Here is a 19,832-nt window from a genome sequence, read left to right on the forward strand (position 1 = left end):
CGTGCCGCTGTCCTTGGTCCTGAAGCCCAGGGCAGGGCTGGTCTGCGCAAGGCCTCCCGCGCCTCCTTCCCTGCGCAGCTTCGCACTTTGGTTTCTTCTCTGGCCTCTGCTTCATGTCCCACCCACCCAAGAGAATGCGTGTCTCCAGGGGAAGTGGGTCTTGGGGCCCGAGTGGTCATGTCTCGTGAAAATGTAACTCCTTCCTGTCTTGTGGTCTCAGTGGTGAGAACAGTGCCACTTTGAACCCTGCAGAGCCCGGAGTTCCAGGGCTGGAAAGGTGGTTGTGTCCCCTTCCCTCCCGTCCCGCCCTCCATCCTGGGGGTGCCCCCAGGGCCCCGCTCCACTCTCTGCTTCAGTGTTGCTCCCCAGCGTCCGTGTCTTAAGTCTCCCAGAGCAGAGAATCCAGGAGGCCGCCCTTGCTATGGGCGTCGTGTCCAAGTCAGAGGCACACTCCCCACACGAGTCCCTGTGAGCGCACAGAAACGAGAGGTTCCTGGCTTTGGGGACGGTCAGCTGTTTCCATGAGGATCTAATATGAGAAGTCCTTATCATCTCACTGCTTTTTGAGTTTGTTAGGCCATTTGATGATATCATCTCAAAGCCACTTGAGTTCTGTCTAAGAGTTATAAGCCCTCAAAATACTCCTGGAGGGAGGCAGGTGCTCGTACCTGCTAGGTGTTGGGGGCTGAAGCACCCAGAGGAGAACACGTGTGAGAATGAAGGCCCCCACAGAGCTCATCTCAGCTGTGGGCAGAGGGGTTGCCCGGGCCTTGGGGGCATCTGTCCTGTGGAGGGGACGTCTGGACACAGGTGGATGGGCAAGTGAGTAGGAGAGAGGGGGAGGTCCAGGTGGGCCAGGGAGAGGGGACAAGGGCCACGGTGAGGTCACCATGAGGCAAAGGAGGACGTCTGGAGACTTCTTTGACTGCTGGTTCTTAACCCCTTGAACATGGTTGCCAAATCCAGAGACTGATTCATATTATCTGTTATCAGCACCCCTGAGCGTTTGATCTGCCCCGGCCAAAGCGAGCTTCAGTTTTCATCTTCACAGTGCAGGAACTGTGTTTTTGTGATTTTGCTTTGAAGGCCTTATCCAGGAGAAAATCACTTAGCTTCTGGAATAGGTGGTAGAAGACAGTCGTCCCTAGTTCCTGCTTAGATGGTAGAGTCAGCTACCTCAGTCCAGGGGTGAAGGGGTCTGATTGAGTTAGGAGGCTGGCAAACACGGTCCTTTGTCAAAAACAAAACACACACGTGCAGCGGGTGAAGGACAATGCCAGGTGTGCAGCGGGGCACAGGGTTCCCTACACAGCCACCCCAAATATCTGTGAGCTGCGACCTCTGCCCTCCCACCTCGGTGAGCCCCGCTGATTGTGGTGGGTGATGGGGAGAGAGCCCGGAGGGGTTCCCGAGCGGGCCGGCCATCATGAGTTCCTGGTGTGGATCACTGACTGACAGGAGCACCTGTCACCACAATTCCTTCTTGGCCAGACCTGCCTCCTTGGCAACCGCTTGGTTCTGGGGGTCGAGGATGTAGGGAAGCGTGTGATGTCGGTGAGGGACAGGCGTTGAGTCCTGTGAAAATGGTTTCTACAGTCGAGAAGGCAGAACCATCTTCAGCCCTTTCCCTGCTGTGTCTGTTCAGGTATAAACCCTCGTGTGAAGTCGGGCCGTTTCATGAAAATTCTTCCCGATTACGAGCACATGGAATACAGAGATGTTTACACCTGCCGTACGTATCTCCTGCTGGCTTCCGCTTTTGTGGGTGAGCAAGACTGAGAAGCTGCATGGATAGGGCCTCTCACTTACAGCACGAGGCAGCTTCGGCCCTGAGATCGAGCTGACCTCCTTGGCGTTTGCTGGTTTGCACTTTGCTGCAGCGTCCTCCGTGGCTTGGCACAACCAGGGTCACTCTTGAGCGGCGACTCCAGGGCAGCTGCACAGACGGGCTGGGTGTCCGCAGCAGCTTTGGGTTTTTGGGTTGTACCAAGCAAGATCACCATGTTGCTGTGCATTTTAAAATTTATCGCTTCTTGAGGCAGAGTGGAAGCCTCAAAACCTTCCTATTGCAAAATGGAACATAAGCATTCACATCTGGGCTTTATTAGTCAGTCACGTTTGCACAGCATTTGTCAATTCAAAGTGTACATACACACACACGACAAAAGTGTGTAGAAACAGTTGATTACTTAGGTCCTGATTCCTCCTTCGATTGGCATTACTTGATCTCTGGAGATTTTCTAAGCCACATTCCATAGGTGATGAATGCTGTCCCTGCCTTTTTTTTTTTTTTTTTGCGGTGCGCGGGCCTCTCACTGCTGTGGCCTCTCCCGTTGCGGAGCACAGGCTCCGGACGCGCAGGCTCAGCGGCCATGGCTCACGGGCCCAGCCACTCCCCAGCATGTGGGATCTTCCCAGACCGGGGCACGAACCTGTGTCCCCTGCATCGGCAGGCGGACTCTCAACCAATGCGCCACCAGGGAAGCCCGCTGTCCCTGCCTTTTATTGGGTTGAGCCGAGATGCACTGAAAGCTGTTTTTTTTTTCTTTAAGTTATTAATTTTATTTATTTATTTTTGGCTGCGTTGGGTCTTTGTTGCTGCGCGCGGGCTTTCTCTAGTTGCAGCAAGCGGGGGCTACTCTTCATTGCAGTGCGCAGGCTTCTCATTGCGGTGGCTTCTCTTGTTGTGGAGCATGGGCTCTAGGTGCGCGGCTTCAGTAGTTGCGGCACGTGGGCTCAGTAGTTGCAGCCTGAAGGCTCTAGGGTGCACAGGCTTCAGTTGTTGTGGCTCGTGGGCTTAGTTGCTCTACGGCATGTGGGATCTTCCCGGACCAGGGATCAAACCTGTGTCCCCTGCGTTGGCAGGTAGATTCTTAACCACTGAGCCACCAGGGAAGTCCCGAAAGCTGTTTTTATGTTTCAAGAAGCACAGGGACACCCTTCTGCTCTTTACTCCACCCCTCCGAGTGCTCCTCATGTCGGTGTTGCCACCGTGGGGCAGACCCACTCCTGGGTCTTAGAGGTGCACGGTTTCGGGACTTCCCTGGTAGTCCAGCGGTTAAGACTTCGCCTTCCAATGCAGGGGGCTTGGGTTCAATCCCTGGTCAGAGAGCTAAGATCCCACATGCCTAGTGGCCAAGAAACCCGAAACATAAAGCGGAAGCAATATTGTAACAAAGTTAATAAAGACTTTAAAACTGGTCCACACCAAAAATGATCTTTAAAAAAAAAAAAAAAAAAGAAGTGCCCAGTTTCTAACAAAACCTACTCAGAGTAGAGGGAATAGAGTCGTTTGTGGATTTCCTCCTAACCCCCATCAGACTCCAGCCACCTAGCTGCCTTGTGCTTGGCTGGCCCCATTTTACTCGGGGTTATCCTGGGGTCCGGACAGGGCTGCCTGGGTGTGGGCAGCATGCTTTGGGGGCGTGTCTGGGCTAACAAACCCACCTTGTGTGTCACCCAGGCCCTGGGGTGATGGGTGTGGGAGCGATCACCACAAGTGTGGGGCTGGGCCGGCTGGCTATGAGGACACAAGTTCCGTTCTTTTCCCTGCCATCTCAGCAGTAGGCTCTCTAGAACATTTTGTCATGGACTGCGCTGCTCTCCCTGCTTAGCAGTCAGTGAGCCCTGGTGCCTTCTCCAGCCCCACAGGAGAGACGGTGACGTAGCGGGTATTGATGAGAACAGCGGATCAATGACACTGGCTGTGCTGACGGGAACTGGGTGCCGCGGGATTTTCGATACAAGCAGACAAGCACTTAGAGGTCCATTATGTCACACCGCTGTCACAGACCTCTTCTGGAACAACAGCCCATCTGGAACTTAATACCATGGGGCTAGTGTGGAATTCTGACCCACCTCTGGGGGTGGCCAGGACCTAGGAAGCACCTAGAGTTGTTTTGGGGGGTGTTCTTTTTGTCCCCAAGCCGTGGGCAGAAGCTTCCTGCAGCTGATGAGGACGAGTTCTGCGTCCAGACTTCCTACCATGCTTCTCGGAGACCACGTCCGACGAGAGCCACATGCCGTGATGCCCCCCAGCTGCTTGTAGCTGTATTGCAGACTTGTTTTAATTGGGGACTACTGTCTCATTGAGGTGTGAGTGCAGTTATAAAAATACAGTAGAAAACTTGAAAGATCTAGAAAACATAATGAAAATAACCAGTTGTCAGCATTGGTTGCCTTTCTCTGTGGACTGGTCTGTTACCTGGATGGTCTCCTAAAACATCAGTGAGAAACTTAAGTGTGTGAACAAAAAACCAGTTTCAACTGAATTTGAAACCTCTGTACGCCCAGGTGTTCTGTGTTCCAGCGTCCTAGTGTGTCCTAACCGAGGGCAGCTTGGAATTCATCCTCTGACACTCACCAAAGCTCCAGAGACGTGTGCTGTGATGACTGGCTTGTAAGGAACAAGGCCCTGGGGCTGTTCCTCATCCACTTGTGCTCTTCCTAGAGCCGTGGGGCCTCGTGTCCCCTCGTCCTCTGAAGTCCTCTGGGCCACGTTCCCTTGGACCCAAGAGATGATATCTCCCCACAGCCTTGTGGCCCAGATCAGCTGCTCTTGGTGTGTGTATGTAGCTTCCTGATGGTCTTGATAATCCATGTCTGTAAGGCGTCAGGAGTGTCCTAGGGGGTATATTGCCTTTACGATGGGTCTAACACGTGTCTGTACGTGCTAATCGATGGTGACTGTCCGAGTGCACTTTGAACTTAAAAATAACGTCGTGTACCTGTAGGGCTCTGGGTTTTGAGGTTCACACCCAGCATCTTAGCTCAGATTGCTCGAGTAGATATGAGGAGTTTGGTGGAAACCGCCCCCCTCCACTGGTGAGGAGACAGACCACTTTTAATCCTCAGGTGCAGATAACACAGGGTAGAGTCTTTGGAGGGGAAGTCCCAGTCTGCCAACTATAGCTAAGAGCACATTGCAGGATGGTTACTGAGGAAGGAAGGAGACCATTGGTAAGAATAAAACAGAAGGGGGCTCCTGGAAAGGGCAGTGGGGCACCAACAGTATGTATGTCTGAGAGAGGAGAGACCCTCTGCTACTTACGTGTCTATGGAATGTTTCTCCTGATTTTGTTCTGTGTATTGATTTTGTATCCTGCAATGTTACTGAATTCATTTATTAGCTCTAATAGCTTTTTGGTGGTGTCCTTAGGATTTTCTCTGTATAGTATCATGTCATCTGCAAATAGTGACTGTCTTACTTCTTCTTTTTCAATTTGAGTACCTTTTATTTCTTTTTCTTGCCTAATTGCTCTGGCTAGGACTTCCAATCCTATATTGAATGAAAGTGGGGAGAGTGGGCATCCTTGTCTTTCAAAAGATTTAAGTTTTTCATTTTGAGTGTGATACTGGCTGTGGGTTTGTCATACATGGCCTTTACTGTGTTGAGGTACATTCTCTCCATACCCGTTTATCATAAATGGATGTTGAATTTTGTCAGAAGCCTTTTCTGCATGGATTGAGATGGTCATGTGGTTTTTTAGCCTTCATTTTGTAAATGTGGTGTAGTACACTGATTGATTAGTGGATGTTGCAGCATCCTTGCATCCCTGGGATAAATCCCACTTGGTCATGGTTTATGATCCATTTTGGTTTGCCGATATTTTGTTGAGGATTTTGCATCTATGTTCATCAGGAATATTGGCCTGTAATTTTGTTTTATCGTGCTGTCTGTGTCTGGTTTTAGTATCAGGGTAATGCCGGCCTCATAGAATGAGTTTGGAAGTGTTCCCTCCTCTGATTTTATTCTAATTACCAAAAGCTTCTAGCAAGTGGCGGGAGATACCATTAGTTGCATGTATGATTTGCCTTTGGGCAAGAAACTTCAGTTCTGCAGCGACAGATGTGGTGATTCAAGAATGATGTTATGGCCTTGCTGGGTGGTGGGCCGCTGTCCCGAGTGTGGTGGGCAATGACAGCTGCTGGTAGGACAGCGGGGAAGCGACTGCTCAGTATCAGAGCATGCTGTGCAAGGAGAGCTGGATCTTTCGGGTTGGGTGTTGTCCAGTGTATCGGAGTTTCCCACTTGGCCTGTTAAGTGACCCTTCCTGTTGGCAGATGAGAACCCTGCCTAGGACTCTTTTCCTGTTAGCTCCTGAGCTGAGCTGCCCCTTAGCCATCTTGGACAGTTGTTCCTATTTTGGGGAATAGGAGGGTTGTGTTAGAGCCAGGGATGGTTTTCTGAACACAACTATGCTGACCTCGGGGATCAATGGTTGGAAGAGTCTCTGAGCTGGTGTTCATTCTGGAAGGCCCAAGTCCTGCTTCGTGGGGCTGAGAGCAGGAGTGCTGTCGTTATTCTGACTGAGTTTAAGTGTGGTTCTCTGGTGTTTGGGTCCCCTTGCCCACGAATGCCTATCTTCTGTGGTCTCCTAAGAGCTGGGCCCTTTCAGCACACCTGTCTCTGACAGGAAAGCACCCGAAGGGTCTGACCCAGTCCACTTGCTGTCCTAGGTCCCAAGCCCGCCGTCTGCACCTGAGCCGGTGTCATTGGGACTTAATCCCGTTTACTCTCCTGCATGGTCAGTGGTTGTTTGGAAACAGCGTCAGGAGGACTTGTTGAGCTGGAATCTTCTTCCAGGCGAGGAGCCCTGGGGTGTGGTCAGCGCCTGGGCCAGGAAGTGCTGTGGATTCTGTCTTAAGCCCGCAGGCCCCTTGTGTGCCCTAGGCAGGGTCCGGGTGCGGGTCAGAGGAGAGCACAGGGGCCGGTGCCTGAGCTCATCGTGCTCCGTACCTCCTGTGGTGGTGACGCCTTAGAGCTGCCCTGCCCAGCAGGCCCCGGGCACACAAGGTCGCCGTGGGGACAGGCTGCCCTCCCACTCCTGACACCTAGAGTTTCATGTGACTCAAGTGGACTCCTTCTGTCTGAGTGCTGCCTGGACTTGCTGAGTCTTTCAGGTCACTTCTGCCAGACTAACTCTGAGACTTCTTAAAGAACACGTTATAGAACACAGGTGTCACGTGGCCTGAGGAAACCCCGTGCCTCACGGTCCACATGACGACGTTGGTCTCTGACCTCCCCTCGGATTGTCCTGGGTGGGCCCAGGCTGGGCGAGCCAGCGTCGTGTCAGCAGGGGCGAGGGGCACACACAGAGCTTAAAATCCAGAGACAGTGGCTGCTCTAAGCACACATGGGAGGCTGAACTTTTATTTCAAAGAGATGTTGCTTTTAAAGCAACACAAGGAACTCCCCTTTGGGAATTGCTGAGTCTGGGCATATTCTTTGAACAGTCTTTCCAGGGGCTTCGAGATCAGATTGATTGATCTTGGAAAGAACCAGACGTTGTCAGCAGTCAAGTTGGGAGATGAGGGGAGGGGAGACAAGAGAAGACCATGCTGTATGGGCCCATTTAATTTTTTATCCACTATTTTATCGTGAAATTTTACAAACACACAGAAAAGTAGAAAGAATTGTGCAGTGAACACCCATTTACCCGATTCCATAGCACCCTGCTCCACTTCACTCCCACACACCCGTCCCTCCGGCCATCCTGTTCTGCGATGCATTTCAAGGTAACTGGCAGCCATCAGTCAATTTCACCCCTGAACACCTGAGTGTGTGTTGCACTGTCTGAGTTCAGTATTTGTTTATGGCTCCTGACCCTGCTCATTATTGCTTGTTTAACAAACACAAAACCCATCAGGGTATGGCCATAAAATAACCACTGACTTCAATGTGTGTCTTGCAAACCGACTCAGAGGATTGCCCTCGGCGTGCGTGGCAGGTGCCGTGCAGGCCATCGAGGCTCATTTAGAGAAGTGTGTCTTCAGGCTGAAACCTAGGGAACGGTTGGCATTTTCCCACCAGCCGTCGGCATGCCCTGCAGGCTTGGGATGGTTCTGGCCTCATGTTCCTCTTCTCTGTTCCCCAGACCAAGTGGTGGCTGGAGAACTGCTGTCTGGGCTCAGGTCCCTCTGGGCTCTGCTGCTTGGTCTTCCTTCCTGAAGTCGGTTGTGATGATGCAGCTCTAGCACTTGGAGACCGTCCATGGCTCCCACTGAGTATTAGCCAGGGTTTTCAGACACAGAACCAATTTCTTCATGTATAAAGAGATTATTATAAGGAATCAGATCGCACAGCTGTGGAGGCTGACAAGTCCCAGGATCTCCAGTCAGCAGGCTGGAGACCCACAGGAGCTGATGGTGTGGTTCCAGTCCGAAATCCGGCAGCCTCCAGACCCAGGAAGAGCCCATGTTTCAGTTCGAATCCAGAGGCTGGAAAAGACCAATGTCCCAGCTCAACGCAGTCGGGCAGGAGAAAATTCCCCTGTGTTTGTGGGAGGGTTAGCCTTTTTGTCCTCTTCAGGAAGAGCCCATGATTTAGTTAGAGTTCGAAGTTAGAAAAGGCTGATATCCCAGCCTGCAGCCAGGCAGCAGGAGTGTCTCCTTACTGGTGGGAGCACCAGCCTTCTTCTGCTCGGGCCTTCAACTGATTGGACAAGGCCCACCACACTAGGGGGGGGCAATCTGCTTTCTCTGTCTGCAGATTTAAATGTTAATCTCATCCGGGAACACAGACATACCAGAATAATGTTTGACTACGAATGTCCGGCCCCCCCCCATGGCCAAGTCCAGTTGACATATAAACTTTACCACCACACACTGGCTGCAGAGAGACCCCAGACCCTGAAGCTGGCAGGCAGGGCCCTGCATGAGCTGGTTGTCTTCTTTGTGCAGTTTGCTCATTCTTTCACTTGTTCACTGTTCACTCAACAAATACACATGCAGAGGAAATGGAAGCGAAGGACTCTTCCCAGGGCATTTACTGTGCTGGCCATGGCCGTGCAGTGGGGTCTCAGGTCGGCATCAGGTGCCCTTTTCTCCCGTTGCCCTCAGTGAATATACATGCGCTGCTTTTGAAATAAGGGGGAATGTGTGTGTGTTTAAAAGAAAGACAGCTGATCCAATTAAATCTTACTCTACAGCCCCATGATGTTTTGGACTCTGCCCCTGGTAAAGAGTCCCACATCTCCTCCGTTGTGTAGACTGATGGGAGGGGAGGTTCATTGCTTCACAAGGGCGCCCACTGCACGTCCTTCGAGGCAGCAGTTCCTTGTCATTGGAGCTGATACGCAGAGGCTGGGTTTCAAAATGACCCAGTTGTCTGTTACATTTTTACTCTTAGAATGATTTAGACACTTGTAATATTTGCTTGAATCCACATTTGTTTGCAAGGCTCTGTTACGAGCCTCCGTGAGGGATTTCTTCACACATCCCTCCTCTTCCTCACGCCCTTTCCTCCGATTATTGACTGTAAAGTGAAGATCAGCTGGCTCTGATGAAGTTCTGTCCTCTCTCTCCCTGTAGTGCTTCACCGATACAGACACATTTTGGGACTGTGGCAGCCAGATATCGGGCCGTATGGAGGACTGCTGAATGTGGTGGTAAGTTCCAGAGCGTCGGGCCTGGGTTCTTGCGGACGGGACTGTGTCCTCCCTCCAAGGGGCAGGCCAGTTGTTCACAAAGACTCATTGGGCCAGGTTTTATTTTCCTAGCGAGCAGAGATTCATTTTAAGTAGCTCTTGGCTTCTGCCACACCCACGAACTTCGTGGTGACGGGATGCCTTCCCCGGTCCCTGCCTCTTGGACACTCGGGGCCATCGGCCTTCACACCCCCGGGGCACTCCAGTGTTGCCTTGTGCACTGGTTCGTTGCCCTAAATCGGGTCCGCAGGCTAAAAGAAAAGGAGGCCATGTGGGGCCCTCGGAGGCTGGCCCTAGACAGAAAGCCCACGCCAGGCCCGCCCCACCCAGGGACCAAGTGGCACAGGCTTGGTGTCATGGCAGGTGTCTGTCCCTTCTCTTCAGGCTTGCCCCCTGAGGTCTACAAGCAGCATTTTAACTTTACTTTATTCAGGCTTTATAGCTGGTCTCAGCAGGAGGGGCTGTTTGATACAAGCTCCTTGGTCGTAGCCAGGAGAAGAGTCTTCTGGTTTTAATTTTTATATGCTTCTAGGTCACTTGCCTAGAAGCATATAATAGCTGCTCATTTTTGGGTCCATTTGAGAAACTCAGATCTGACTTTTCTTGGGCTTAACTGGTGTCGGTGTCTAGCAGGATGCAGCCCTCGCCGGTGCTCTTGCCAGGCACGAGTGGTGCCTCTGGGACAGAAGCCGGGACCTGAGTGGGGCCATCGTACTTGGTGAGCTCTGGGCAGGGGCCTGGCCTCGATGTTGCCGCAGCTGATGGTGCAGGGAAAACACAGCCAGGTGCCCTTTGGCCGGCGCTGCACACGCGCTTGGCAGGCCAGAAGCCACGTCCAGGGGACTGGCTGCAGCTCGTGTCACGGCTCATGGGTCTGCCTCACTGTGGCCTTTGGGGCCCCCAGGGAGCCTCATTGTGGCCTCCCCCGAGCCTGATTCACGTAGGCCACGGGGTGACTGGTTACTTCGTCACTCTGTATTTTGCTCACCAGGTGGGGTTTGGGCAGGGATAAATATTGCCTCATATTTTTTATAATTTGGTGGAGACGTCTGTTAGGAAACTTGCTTTATATTTGTTCTGTTCAATGTTACTGGGGAAGCCTTGCTTTTAGAACATTCTCACGGGGGCCAAGACAGACAGCTCCCAGCGTGGGCAGGTTCTTCCCTTTCTTTTAGTCGGGGAGGGTGATAATTGTTTGTCTTACTGGCAGTGAGTAATAGAGTTAAAAAAAAAAAAAAGGCTTCTGAAAGCAGGGGATAATTAGGGGAAAATGGAGCCTATGACAGAACACCGCCAATTGGCTCTTGTCTCAGATGGTTAGCGATTAAGTTCTCTCCTCTGTCGCTAGAGCCGGAAGCTGTGGACCCAGGCTCCGCCAGGAAGGCAGGAGCGACTGCTGGGGCATCCCCAGTGGGCTACAGAGGCCACCCCCTCCCCTCCACTGAGAACGTGCCTGGAGACTGCCCCCTCCTTTGACCTGATCACCACTTTTATCATTTGCCATTTTGAACACATACAAGGGTGATGGTGATGGTGATGCCATTTTGAACACATACAAGGGAATGGCTGGGTGAACGCCCACAGACGCCCACCTCCTGGACTCAGAGGTTGGCCGTAGTGCGCCAGGTTCACGGTGTCTGTCTCTGCCCCTTTGCCTTTTCTTTTCCGTATTTTAAAGCAGATCCCAGGCCCGTGTCAGTTCATGTCTGTACTTCAGTGTGGATCTCTAACCATGTGGGTGTTTCACACGTTCCCACACATGTGAGGTCCTGACCACGCCTCACAGCAGTGGCAGTAGTTCCTGGATTACCTGAGGCCCAGTCCACGCTCGAGGCTCCCTGACGGTCTCAGAACCGCCTTCGACAGCTGGCTTGTTCACACGAGGATCTAAGCAGGCCCTCGTGCTGCCTGCTTTGTTTTGCCTCCTGAGTCTCTTCTGTGGAAAGCAGCACTCCCGTTTTCCTCTGGTCAGTCGCCCTGCTGGGTGTCGCACTTTCTGGATCATTCCTGCTTCTTTCTTATGTCTTTTAGCTTGTGCTCCCGGCACCTACCCACCCCCACTTCATAGTTGGAAGTTCTCTCTAAAAGGTTTGCTCGGATTTGGGACTAACCACTATATTTTCTATTAAAACGTTTAGTTACTTTTTCAGCTTTATTTAGGTATAATTGACAAAACTGTAAGATATATAAAACGTACATTGTGGTGATCTGATTTGATGTACAAGTGCACTGTGGAAGGCTTCTCCTGTCTAGTTATTTAACGTACCCGTCACCTCACATTTTTATTTTTTTTTTGAGGGGTGGGGAGAGCACTGAGTTCATTTCTTAGTAGATTTCAGTGATATAGCAGCGTTATCAACTTTAGTCACCATGTTTCATAAACCACTTTTCGATGAACACACACTGGTGGGCGGGGCCGTGCTCGTCCTGCTGCGCTAGATGGGGCCCCAGGGTCCCCGCGGGACCGGAGTGTGAAGACAGGAATGGTCCTCGTGGTGACCTGGGGGGTGCGAATGCTGAGCCTCCGCCTCCCCCTCAGCCGTGTGTGGACCTCTGCACAGGTGGATGGCTTGTTCATCATTGGCTGGATGTACCTGCCTCCCCACGACCCTCATGTGGACGACCCGATGCGGTTCAAGCCCTTGTTCCGAATCCACCTGATGGAGAGGAAGTCGGCCACGGTGGAGTGCATGTACGGCCACAGGGGGCCCCACAATGGCCACGTCCAGGTGAGCACGCGGGGCAGCGTGTGCAGGTAAGGGGCTGGGTCTCCTCACTTCGTCCCGGGCCTGCTGCCAGCTGTTTGCCAGGGTCTTCCCAGCTGTGCACCACGCCCATGCTGGCCAGCAGGACCGGGAAGCGGGCCCTGGCCCGGCCCTTCTGTGCGCTATGCTGCTGTCGCTCCTCAGAGATTCACTTGCCGGAGCCTCCCCTGATTCTGCCTCTGGTTAGAGCCAATTGTCCTTCCAAGCGAGATTCCTCACTGTTCCTTTTTCTCCTCTTCGCAAGGGCATCAACTTGGAACCAGACGTTCTGCTCTCGGATGTGGGCCTGGCAGGTGGCCAGCCCGAGAGCAAGCCTGTTCTCTATCTCAGTAGGAGAGCGCCAGCCCCTCTGTGCTGCTCTCGGAACCCCCGGGGGACAACGACGCCTGGCCCCCTGGGAGGGAAGCGTGTGCTCAGGGGGGTTCCAGCCTTCCTTCTTAGAGCAGCCGCGATCTGGTGGCCTCTTGGGGTCCTGTAGATGAGTGGGATGCGTGGGTGCGGGAGGGACTGGTGCACGCCTGCTCTGGTGGGGGTTAGGGGCTGACTCGTTACCCTTTCTCCTTGTTGTGGACACTCAAGATCGTGAAGAAGGACGAGTTCTCCACCAAGTGCAACCAGACGGACCACCACAGGATGTCTGGTGGGAGGCAGGAGGTGAGGCCGGACCCTCCTGTCCTGCGGGGCAGCTGAGAGGGTGGGTAGTTTGAAGGGAGGGCTGCCTCCCAGGCTCATGCTGGCGCTGTAGGCGTGTGTGCTGGGCCCAGGTTCTGAGTCCCCACCACCCCCAGGATGAACGGGCCGAGTAGAAATAGTTCTCTGCCTGGTTCTCCGTCGCCCCTTTGACAACAGGCCCGTGGGCGGTGGGGTCTCTTCCTGGATGTGAATTGCAGGGAGACCAGAGGCCTTTATTGGCGTGAACCCCGTGGTGGAGGTTCCCAGGTCACAGCCATGTGGTGGGTGAGCCTGCGTGAGTGTCTTTGGGTTTCCTTTCTGCACGAGTAATCTCACATCGCCTTTGAGTTTTAGTTACACCACCATCTCGAAACATTCTTAGGAAAACCTCAGCCCTTTAAATGCAGGATCCTCGTTGCATTTATTTGTCGGGTGCATCTCTTAGCGTTTCTGAGTCTGCTGGGTCCCTGGTAGCCAGGGGTCTGCGGGGAGACAGCGCAGATGGAGAGTACACACGTGCTGCTTGGAATCTGTTGAGGGTAAACGAGGCCCTTGTTTTCCCGAACGCATGGTATGTGAAGGTGATGGTAATGACGTGCTTCCCTCCCTAATAACACTGTCGTTCACAGTCTCACATACAACCACATACACATCAGTGGCTGTTCCAAGTCCACTTTTAAGTGAAACACGTCAACAGCATATTTTCCAAGAATAGAACCTCCTCAGCTGTTGAGACCTTAAAAGGGCCATGTAATGGATTTCTGGAAATACTCTGGGATCAGAGAAAGTTCCTGCGAGCCAACTGCCGTGTGTGGCCTCACCAGTTTGGAGACGGAATGGTATTTTTTCTCATTATGAAGGCAATAACATGCTCCTTGTGGAAACTAGAAAAACACCTAGAAGTTAAGGTGAGAATAAAATGCTTTGTTGGAATCCTGACTTTGGTGGTTAATTTGCATTTCTCTTCTGTCTGAGGCTAGGATTAGTGTCCTGTGGGTCCTTTTCTGTGAAATCTGTGTTCATACCCTTTGCCGGCCCTGTTTGCTGTTGTTATGTTTCTAATTGATTTGTAGGAGTTTTCATCCTGTGAGGAAGTGAACCCTTCAAGATACGAGATGCAAATATTTTTTCCTCCTTCATTCTTTTGTCTTTTGGTTTGAAATGAGGTATGTTTTCACTTGTAGAATTTAGTTTTTAATTTTTATATTTGCAGTTGTATCTGTCTTTTCCTTTTTTTTTTGGCCACACTGTGTGGCTTGCGGGATCTTAGCTCCCCGACCAGGGATCAAACCTGGGCTCTGGGCAGCGAAAGTGCAGACTCCTAACCACTGGACCGCCAGGGAGTTCGCCTTCCTGAATAGCTTCTTAGTTTTTTTTTTTTTTTTTTGCAGTATGCGGGCCTCTCACTGCTGTGGCCTCTCCCGCTGCGGAGCACAGGCTCAGCGGCCGTGGCTCACGGGCCCAGCCGCTCCGCGGCATGCGGGATCTTCCTGGACCGGGGCTCGAACCCGTGTCCCCTGCATCGGCAGGCGGACTCTCAACCACTGCACCACCAGGGAAGCCTGTGAATAGCTTCTTAATTTGATGTCATCTTAAAATCCTTTCCCCACTTTGAAATTATACTTACAGGCGCGCTCGTGTTTTCATTTTCACGTGTTTGTTTCCCACATTTATCGCTGGTTCTGTGGGTTTATTCTGTAGAGTGAGCTTCAGCCCGCCTTGGCTGTAGTGCAGGTACCCCTCAGTCACCCCAGCACTGGTGCTGAGTGATGCAGGTTTTCTCTACGATTCAAAATGCCATCTTCGTCCTGTGCTGCCATTTGAATTTGATTTTCTTCAGGTAGATTGTGCACGTTTGTTGTAAAGCGTCTGGTCTTTCGTTGCTGTTGTGAATGGACTCTTGGCTCTCGTATCTTTCAGCTGGTGACTTTATATATAAAAGCTGTTGCACGCCACCCATCTGACTGCCTCTTCTCTTTCATTTATGAGCATCTTTGAGTTGATTACCTTGAGTTTTCCAGGATAATACTGATTAGCTGCAAATAATGACATTTCCTTCTTCCTTGACCCCTTGTGGTGAGGACAGCACCCTTGTCTTGTGGTGGGTGTGGTTCACATGGTCCTGTCACGAGGCAGCAAGGTGGCCTTGGGGTCAAGATATACGTTATTATGCTAGGGATGGAGCTGTTTATCCGTGTTTTATTAAGAGGGCTTTGTTTTAATTGAGAAATGATATTGAATTTACCAGTTTTTTTTAGCATCTGTGGAAACCATCAGGTGATTTTTTTTTTTCCCCTTAATCTAGTAATGTGATGACCTATGTTAATAGATTTCTAACCACTTTGAAGTCGTGAAAAGAGAGCTTGTTTGATCGTGGGGTACAGTTCTCTCTGCTCCTGGCTGCTCTTTGATCCTGTTTTATTTAGGACTTCTGCATTGATGAACGGGCTTGGTCTAACATTTTTTGTGCTGTCTTTGGCTTTAGGAGCAGTCTTTTGCTGGCTTCTAGAACTGGGGAGCCTTTCTTTTCTCTCTAGGCCTCGGAATCATTTAATAGTGGACTTGGAACTCCTGCCGGTCTGGGGTGGGGAGATGCCGCACGTCTGCAGGCAGAGCAGGGGCTGGGCTGCCTGAGGTGCCGAGGAATCCATCCTAGAGTCATGGGGGCAGGGGGGCTTGCTGTGTGAGGCACAGTCACTCTGTCCATCTCAGTTGCCCGGGGCCACTTTGCTGGCTCCTTGTGCCGTCTCCTGTCTCCCTTCCTCTTGCCCTCCAAGGGGGGAGCTGGGGGACTGGGGGACGGGTTCTCCCATGGATTCCTGTGTCAGCCTGAAACATCTTCACTCTGTAGCTGAGTCTTTCAGACCCAGAGCGTGGCTTCAGGCTCCAGGGAGAGAGGAGGAGCCGTGAGGTGGGCACTGCCGTGTGTCCTGACAGCTCTGAAGAAGAGGTGAAAGTCTCGGCCCCGGATTCCGGGCTGCTCTGTGCTCTGATGGTTGATAGTCACTTAAAATTCTGGGCCACAAGGGTGCTTCCCAAGGGAATGGAGGACTCCTGGTGGCCTAGGAGGGTAGGAAGGTGAACGGGCCTTGCTTATCACTGTCTCCAGGCAGAAGGCTGTCCTTGGTACCGTGGAGAGATGTGGAGGTGCCCGCCCCAGCCCCTGCAGTCCGTGCTGGCTGTGATCCCTTCGTCAACACCCAAGGCCAGCTCTGCATAAGCTGCATCCTGAGGCTGCCAACCACCCCATTCCCCATCCCAGTCCCCAGTTCTGGGACTTCTGCCAGCTTTGTGCACCTTCCAAGGCGACGTCCTGCGGCGGGATCTGGCCCCTCAGGACTGGGGTGTCCTGCTTGCTCCTTACGTGCCCCTCCCGGGGGCCCTCCCTGTGCTGCTCAAACTGCAGCTTCATCTCCTGGGCCTTTGAGAGCAGCTGAGGCCTTCGCCCGCCCAGACCCCAGCAGTGCGTCTGCTCTCTGGCTGCCGCTGCAGACGCTGCCTGCTCTTCTTCCTGGCTCTTCCCTCCCTGCCCGCGCCCGTCCAGGCCCTGCAGCCTGAGGCTTCTGGAAATCGGGGCGGGGGTCGCTGTGAGGGGGAGCAGAGGTAGGGAAGGGCGTGTGGCCTGGCCCTACCTGCGGTTGCTCGGCCCTGCAGAAGGCTCTGGCGCTGGACTCCCCTCAGTTGCACACAAGTGGCTTTTATTTTGCTTTCCTTTGTCTTATGTACTTTCTCGCCACATTCCTAAAATGATACCTCGTCATCATCAGATCCGAAATCTTCAGAATCGGGAGGGAAAAGAGTGCTGACACAGCCCCACAAGGAGCGGCCTCCGTGCCCGTCCTCCATCATCCCTTCAAGTTTCCTTCAGCCTTCGTGATGTCATTGCAGTCTAACTATCTAATTTGGATAGTTTTTCTATTTTTTTTTTAGCTTAACCGTTGTTCCAGAAACATTTCCCAGTCTCATTAGATTTCTTTACGAACTTTTTTTTTTTTTTTTGGCCATGCTGCGCAGCCTGCAGGATCTTAGTTCCCTGACCAGGGATTGAACCCATGCCCCCTGCGTTGGAAGTGTGGAATCTTAACCACTGGACCACCAGGAAAGTCCCTACAAACTTTATTTTTAATGCAGCGTTCCATCTGTCATCTGCTGCGCTGTAATGACTGTAGGTGTGTGACCATCCTGTAGTTGGACTTGGGGTTTGTGGTCAGATATTCCCCTGTTACCCTCCTGACCATGTGACTCAGTGACTTAGCTTCTGGGAGCCTCAGCCCTTGTCTGTAAAATGGGGCCATGAGATTACCTGCGGTGCCGAGTGATTCTGGAGGGTTGAGTAAGACGCTGAATGACTTAGTGCCAGAGCTGGTCGGAGCCGCCCAGGAGAGATGCCGGGCATTATTACTGTGACCCACTGCCTGAACTCTGGAAAAACGTTGTGGTTTTGGATTGTACAGAAATGGAATTGGGTAAAAGGCCCTGAAGATATTCCAGATTCTCTTTACGTGCTGTCAGTTTGCTGGTCCCCGTTTACAGCCCACCAGGGCACGTTAGCCCCCTGCCTCACCACGTTCCTGCCAGCCTTGGCATTGGCCCTGGCAGAGATGAGACCGGTTAGCACGTGGCCTTTGGTTAGGTTTAATTCTGCCACCTGCTAGCTGGGTGGCTCTGGAAAGGTCTGTTGACTTTTCCAAGCCCCAAACCTCTGTAGAACAGGGAAGATGTTAGCACCCAGCTCCTAGGCCGCTGTGCAGAGTGAAGCAGTGATGGGGCGGTGTTGGCCGTGGTGGACGAGCCCTGGGTCCATAGTGGACTTAGTCTTGTCTGATATGTTCTAGGCCCCTGTGTTTTTCCTTGTGGATACATATCTGGTAAGATAATTTCATAGTAAGCATATTTGTTCTGAGTAATTGGGTCTGCTTGGTATTCTTAATGACTGACCTTCTCATGCAAAGTAAATAAGATTATGATTGTTCACAGGCCAGCTTCCTGGTATTTAGCTCGAGTCTGATTATGCACCATGGCAACACTGAAATCACTACGTTCTTTTACTTCCATTTTTATCTGTTATTTCTCTGTTTGATTTTTTTTTTAAGGGCCTACCCTTCATGAGTTAAGCCACTTAAGTGGAAGATTTTGATTTGGGTGAAGTCTAATTTGTCAAGTTTTTTCCTTAGTGGTTATTGTTTTCTGTCTTAAAAAACTTTGCTTACCCTCCAGTTGCAAAGAGAGTGTCTCTCTCTCTCTCTCTCTCTTCTTTTTAGAAGTTTGGTAGCTTCACTTTACTTTTCGGTCTGTGACCCATCTTGAATGGTTCCTGTGTGTGGTGTGAGGTGGGGATCGGGGCTCCTTTGCTCCCTGTGGTTGTGCAGTTGTCCAAGCACCATTTGTGTAAAAGACTTTCTTTCCCTGGGAGGTGGCTTGGATGCTGTGATCGAAAGTCCACTCCTGAGACACACGTGGGTGTTTCCAGGCTCTCTCTCTCTCTCTCTCTTTTTTTTTTTGGCTGCACAGCTTGCAGCATCTCAGTTCCCCAACCAGGCCATGGCAGCAAAAGCCCGGAATCGTAACCACTAGGCCACCAGGGAGCTCCCTCCAGGCTCTGTCTTTAGTTCTGCCCTCTTGCTCAGGTACCATCTCGGTTACTGTCGTCTTGTAGTGGGTCACAGTGCACGCTAGTGTACATCCTCCAACCTTGTTCTTTTGCAAGATTGCTCTGGATGTTCCAAACGAATTCCAGAATCAACTTGTCAGTTTCTACAGAAAGCATGGTGGGATTACGATTGGCCTGATGTTGAGTCTGTAGATCAGTTTGGAGACAGTTGCTGACCCAATACCAAGTCTCCCTGTTCGCAGGTGCCTCTACTCTGTAGGCCTCTTCCCCCGCCTTTCAGCAGCATCTAGTGGTTTTCGGAGTAGAGGTATCACACGTTTTGTAATGTTTATTCCTAAGTCCTATGTCTTTTGTGGCTGTTGTAAGTAGGATTTTTAAGTTTTTTTTTTACTTTCCAGTTTTGTGCTGCTAGTATACAAAAATTCAGTTAATTTTATACATTGACCTTGTAGTTCTAATAGTTGTTTATTTCAGTCACTAGTAATTTCTCTTCTTTGCCAGGGTTTGGGCAGTAACATATTAAAGCAATTGACAGATTGTAGCTTTTTTTTTTCTTTTTGTAAATTGCTTTTGCTTCTGTTTGTAGAGCTAATTCTAGATATTCATTAGAAACACTGTTGAGTTAGGATCCCAGAGCTGTGGATTAGTTATGTTAGGTGTACAGAATGAAACTGTTAAGCACTAAATATCCTTCATTGTTCGATTCCATAATGAATTATTGGGCTTTGCGGATGAGGTAGTCATAAAAGTTTTCTTTTTACAAATATACTTACTGAACATAACTGTGAAGGCACATTTTATTTTACTTTATTAAAAAATTTTTATTGAAGTATAGTTGATTTACAATGTGGTGTTATTTCCTGCTGTACAAAGTGAATCAGTTATACATATGCATATATCCACACTTTTTAAAATTCTTTTCCCATATAGATTATTACAGAGTATTGAGTAGAGTTCCCTGTGCTGTACAAGTAGGTCCTTATTACTTATCTATTTTATATATAGTAGTGTGTATATGTCAATCCCAGTGAAGGCACATTTTTTTTTTTTTTTTTTTTTGCGGTACGTGGGCCTCTCACTGTTGTGGCCTCTCCCGTTGCAGAGCACAGGCTCTGGACGCGCAGGCTCAGTGGCCATGGCTCACTGGCCCAGCCGCATGTGGAATCCTCCCGGACCGGGGCACAAACCCGTGTCCCCTGCATCGGCAGGCGGACTCTCAACCACTGCGCCACTAGGGAAGCCCTGAAGGCACATTTTAAAAAGGAAAATCCACCCACACTCTCTGCCCCGCCTGTCCCTGTCCTGTTCCTCATTGGTGGCTGCAGAAGGCAATTCTGCTGACTTGGCCGGCACGGG

The 19,832-nt window shown here is 51.2% G+C and overlaps 1 protein-coding gene across 4 annotated transcripts in view; it reads left to right on the forward strand.

The window, feature by feature from the left end:
• The window catches only part of FBXO31 (F-box protein 31), a 44,342-nt gene that overhangs the window by 16,597 nt on the left and 7,913 nt on the right, over window positions 1–19,832 (forward strand). For 2 of the 4 annotated variants that reach the window (XM_082862656.1, XM_082862659.1), the window contains exons 3-6: window positions 1,646–1,732; window positions 9,313–9,389; window positions 11,990–12,157; window positions 12,773–12,847. In XM_082862656.1, the coding sequence (XP_082718782.1) occupies window positions 1,646–1,732; window positions 9,313–9,389; window positions 11,990–12,157; window positions 12,773–12,847 (407 nt within the window). The remainder of the gene's footprint in view (window positions 1–1,645; window positions 1,733–9,312; window positions 9,390–11,989; window positions 12,158–12,772; window positions 12,848–19,832) is intronic. The other 2 variants (XM_082862657.1, XM_082862658.1) reach the window with 2 other exon arrangements.

The sequence above is a fragment of the Leucopleurus acutus genome (assembly GCF_964270905.1).
Source record: "Leucopleurus acutus genome assembly, chromosome: 20".
Lineage (NCBI taxonomy): Eukaryota > Metazoa > Chordata > Mammalia > Artiodactyla > Delphinidae > Leucopleurus > Leucopleurus acutus.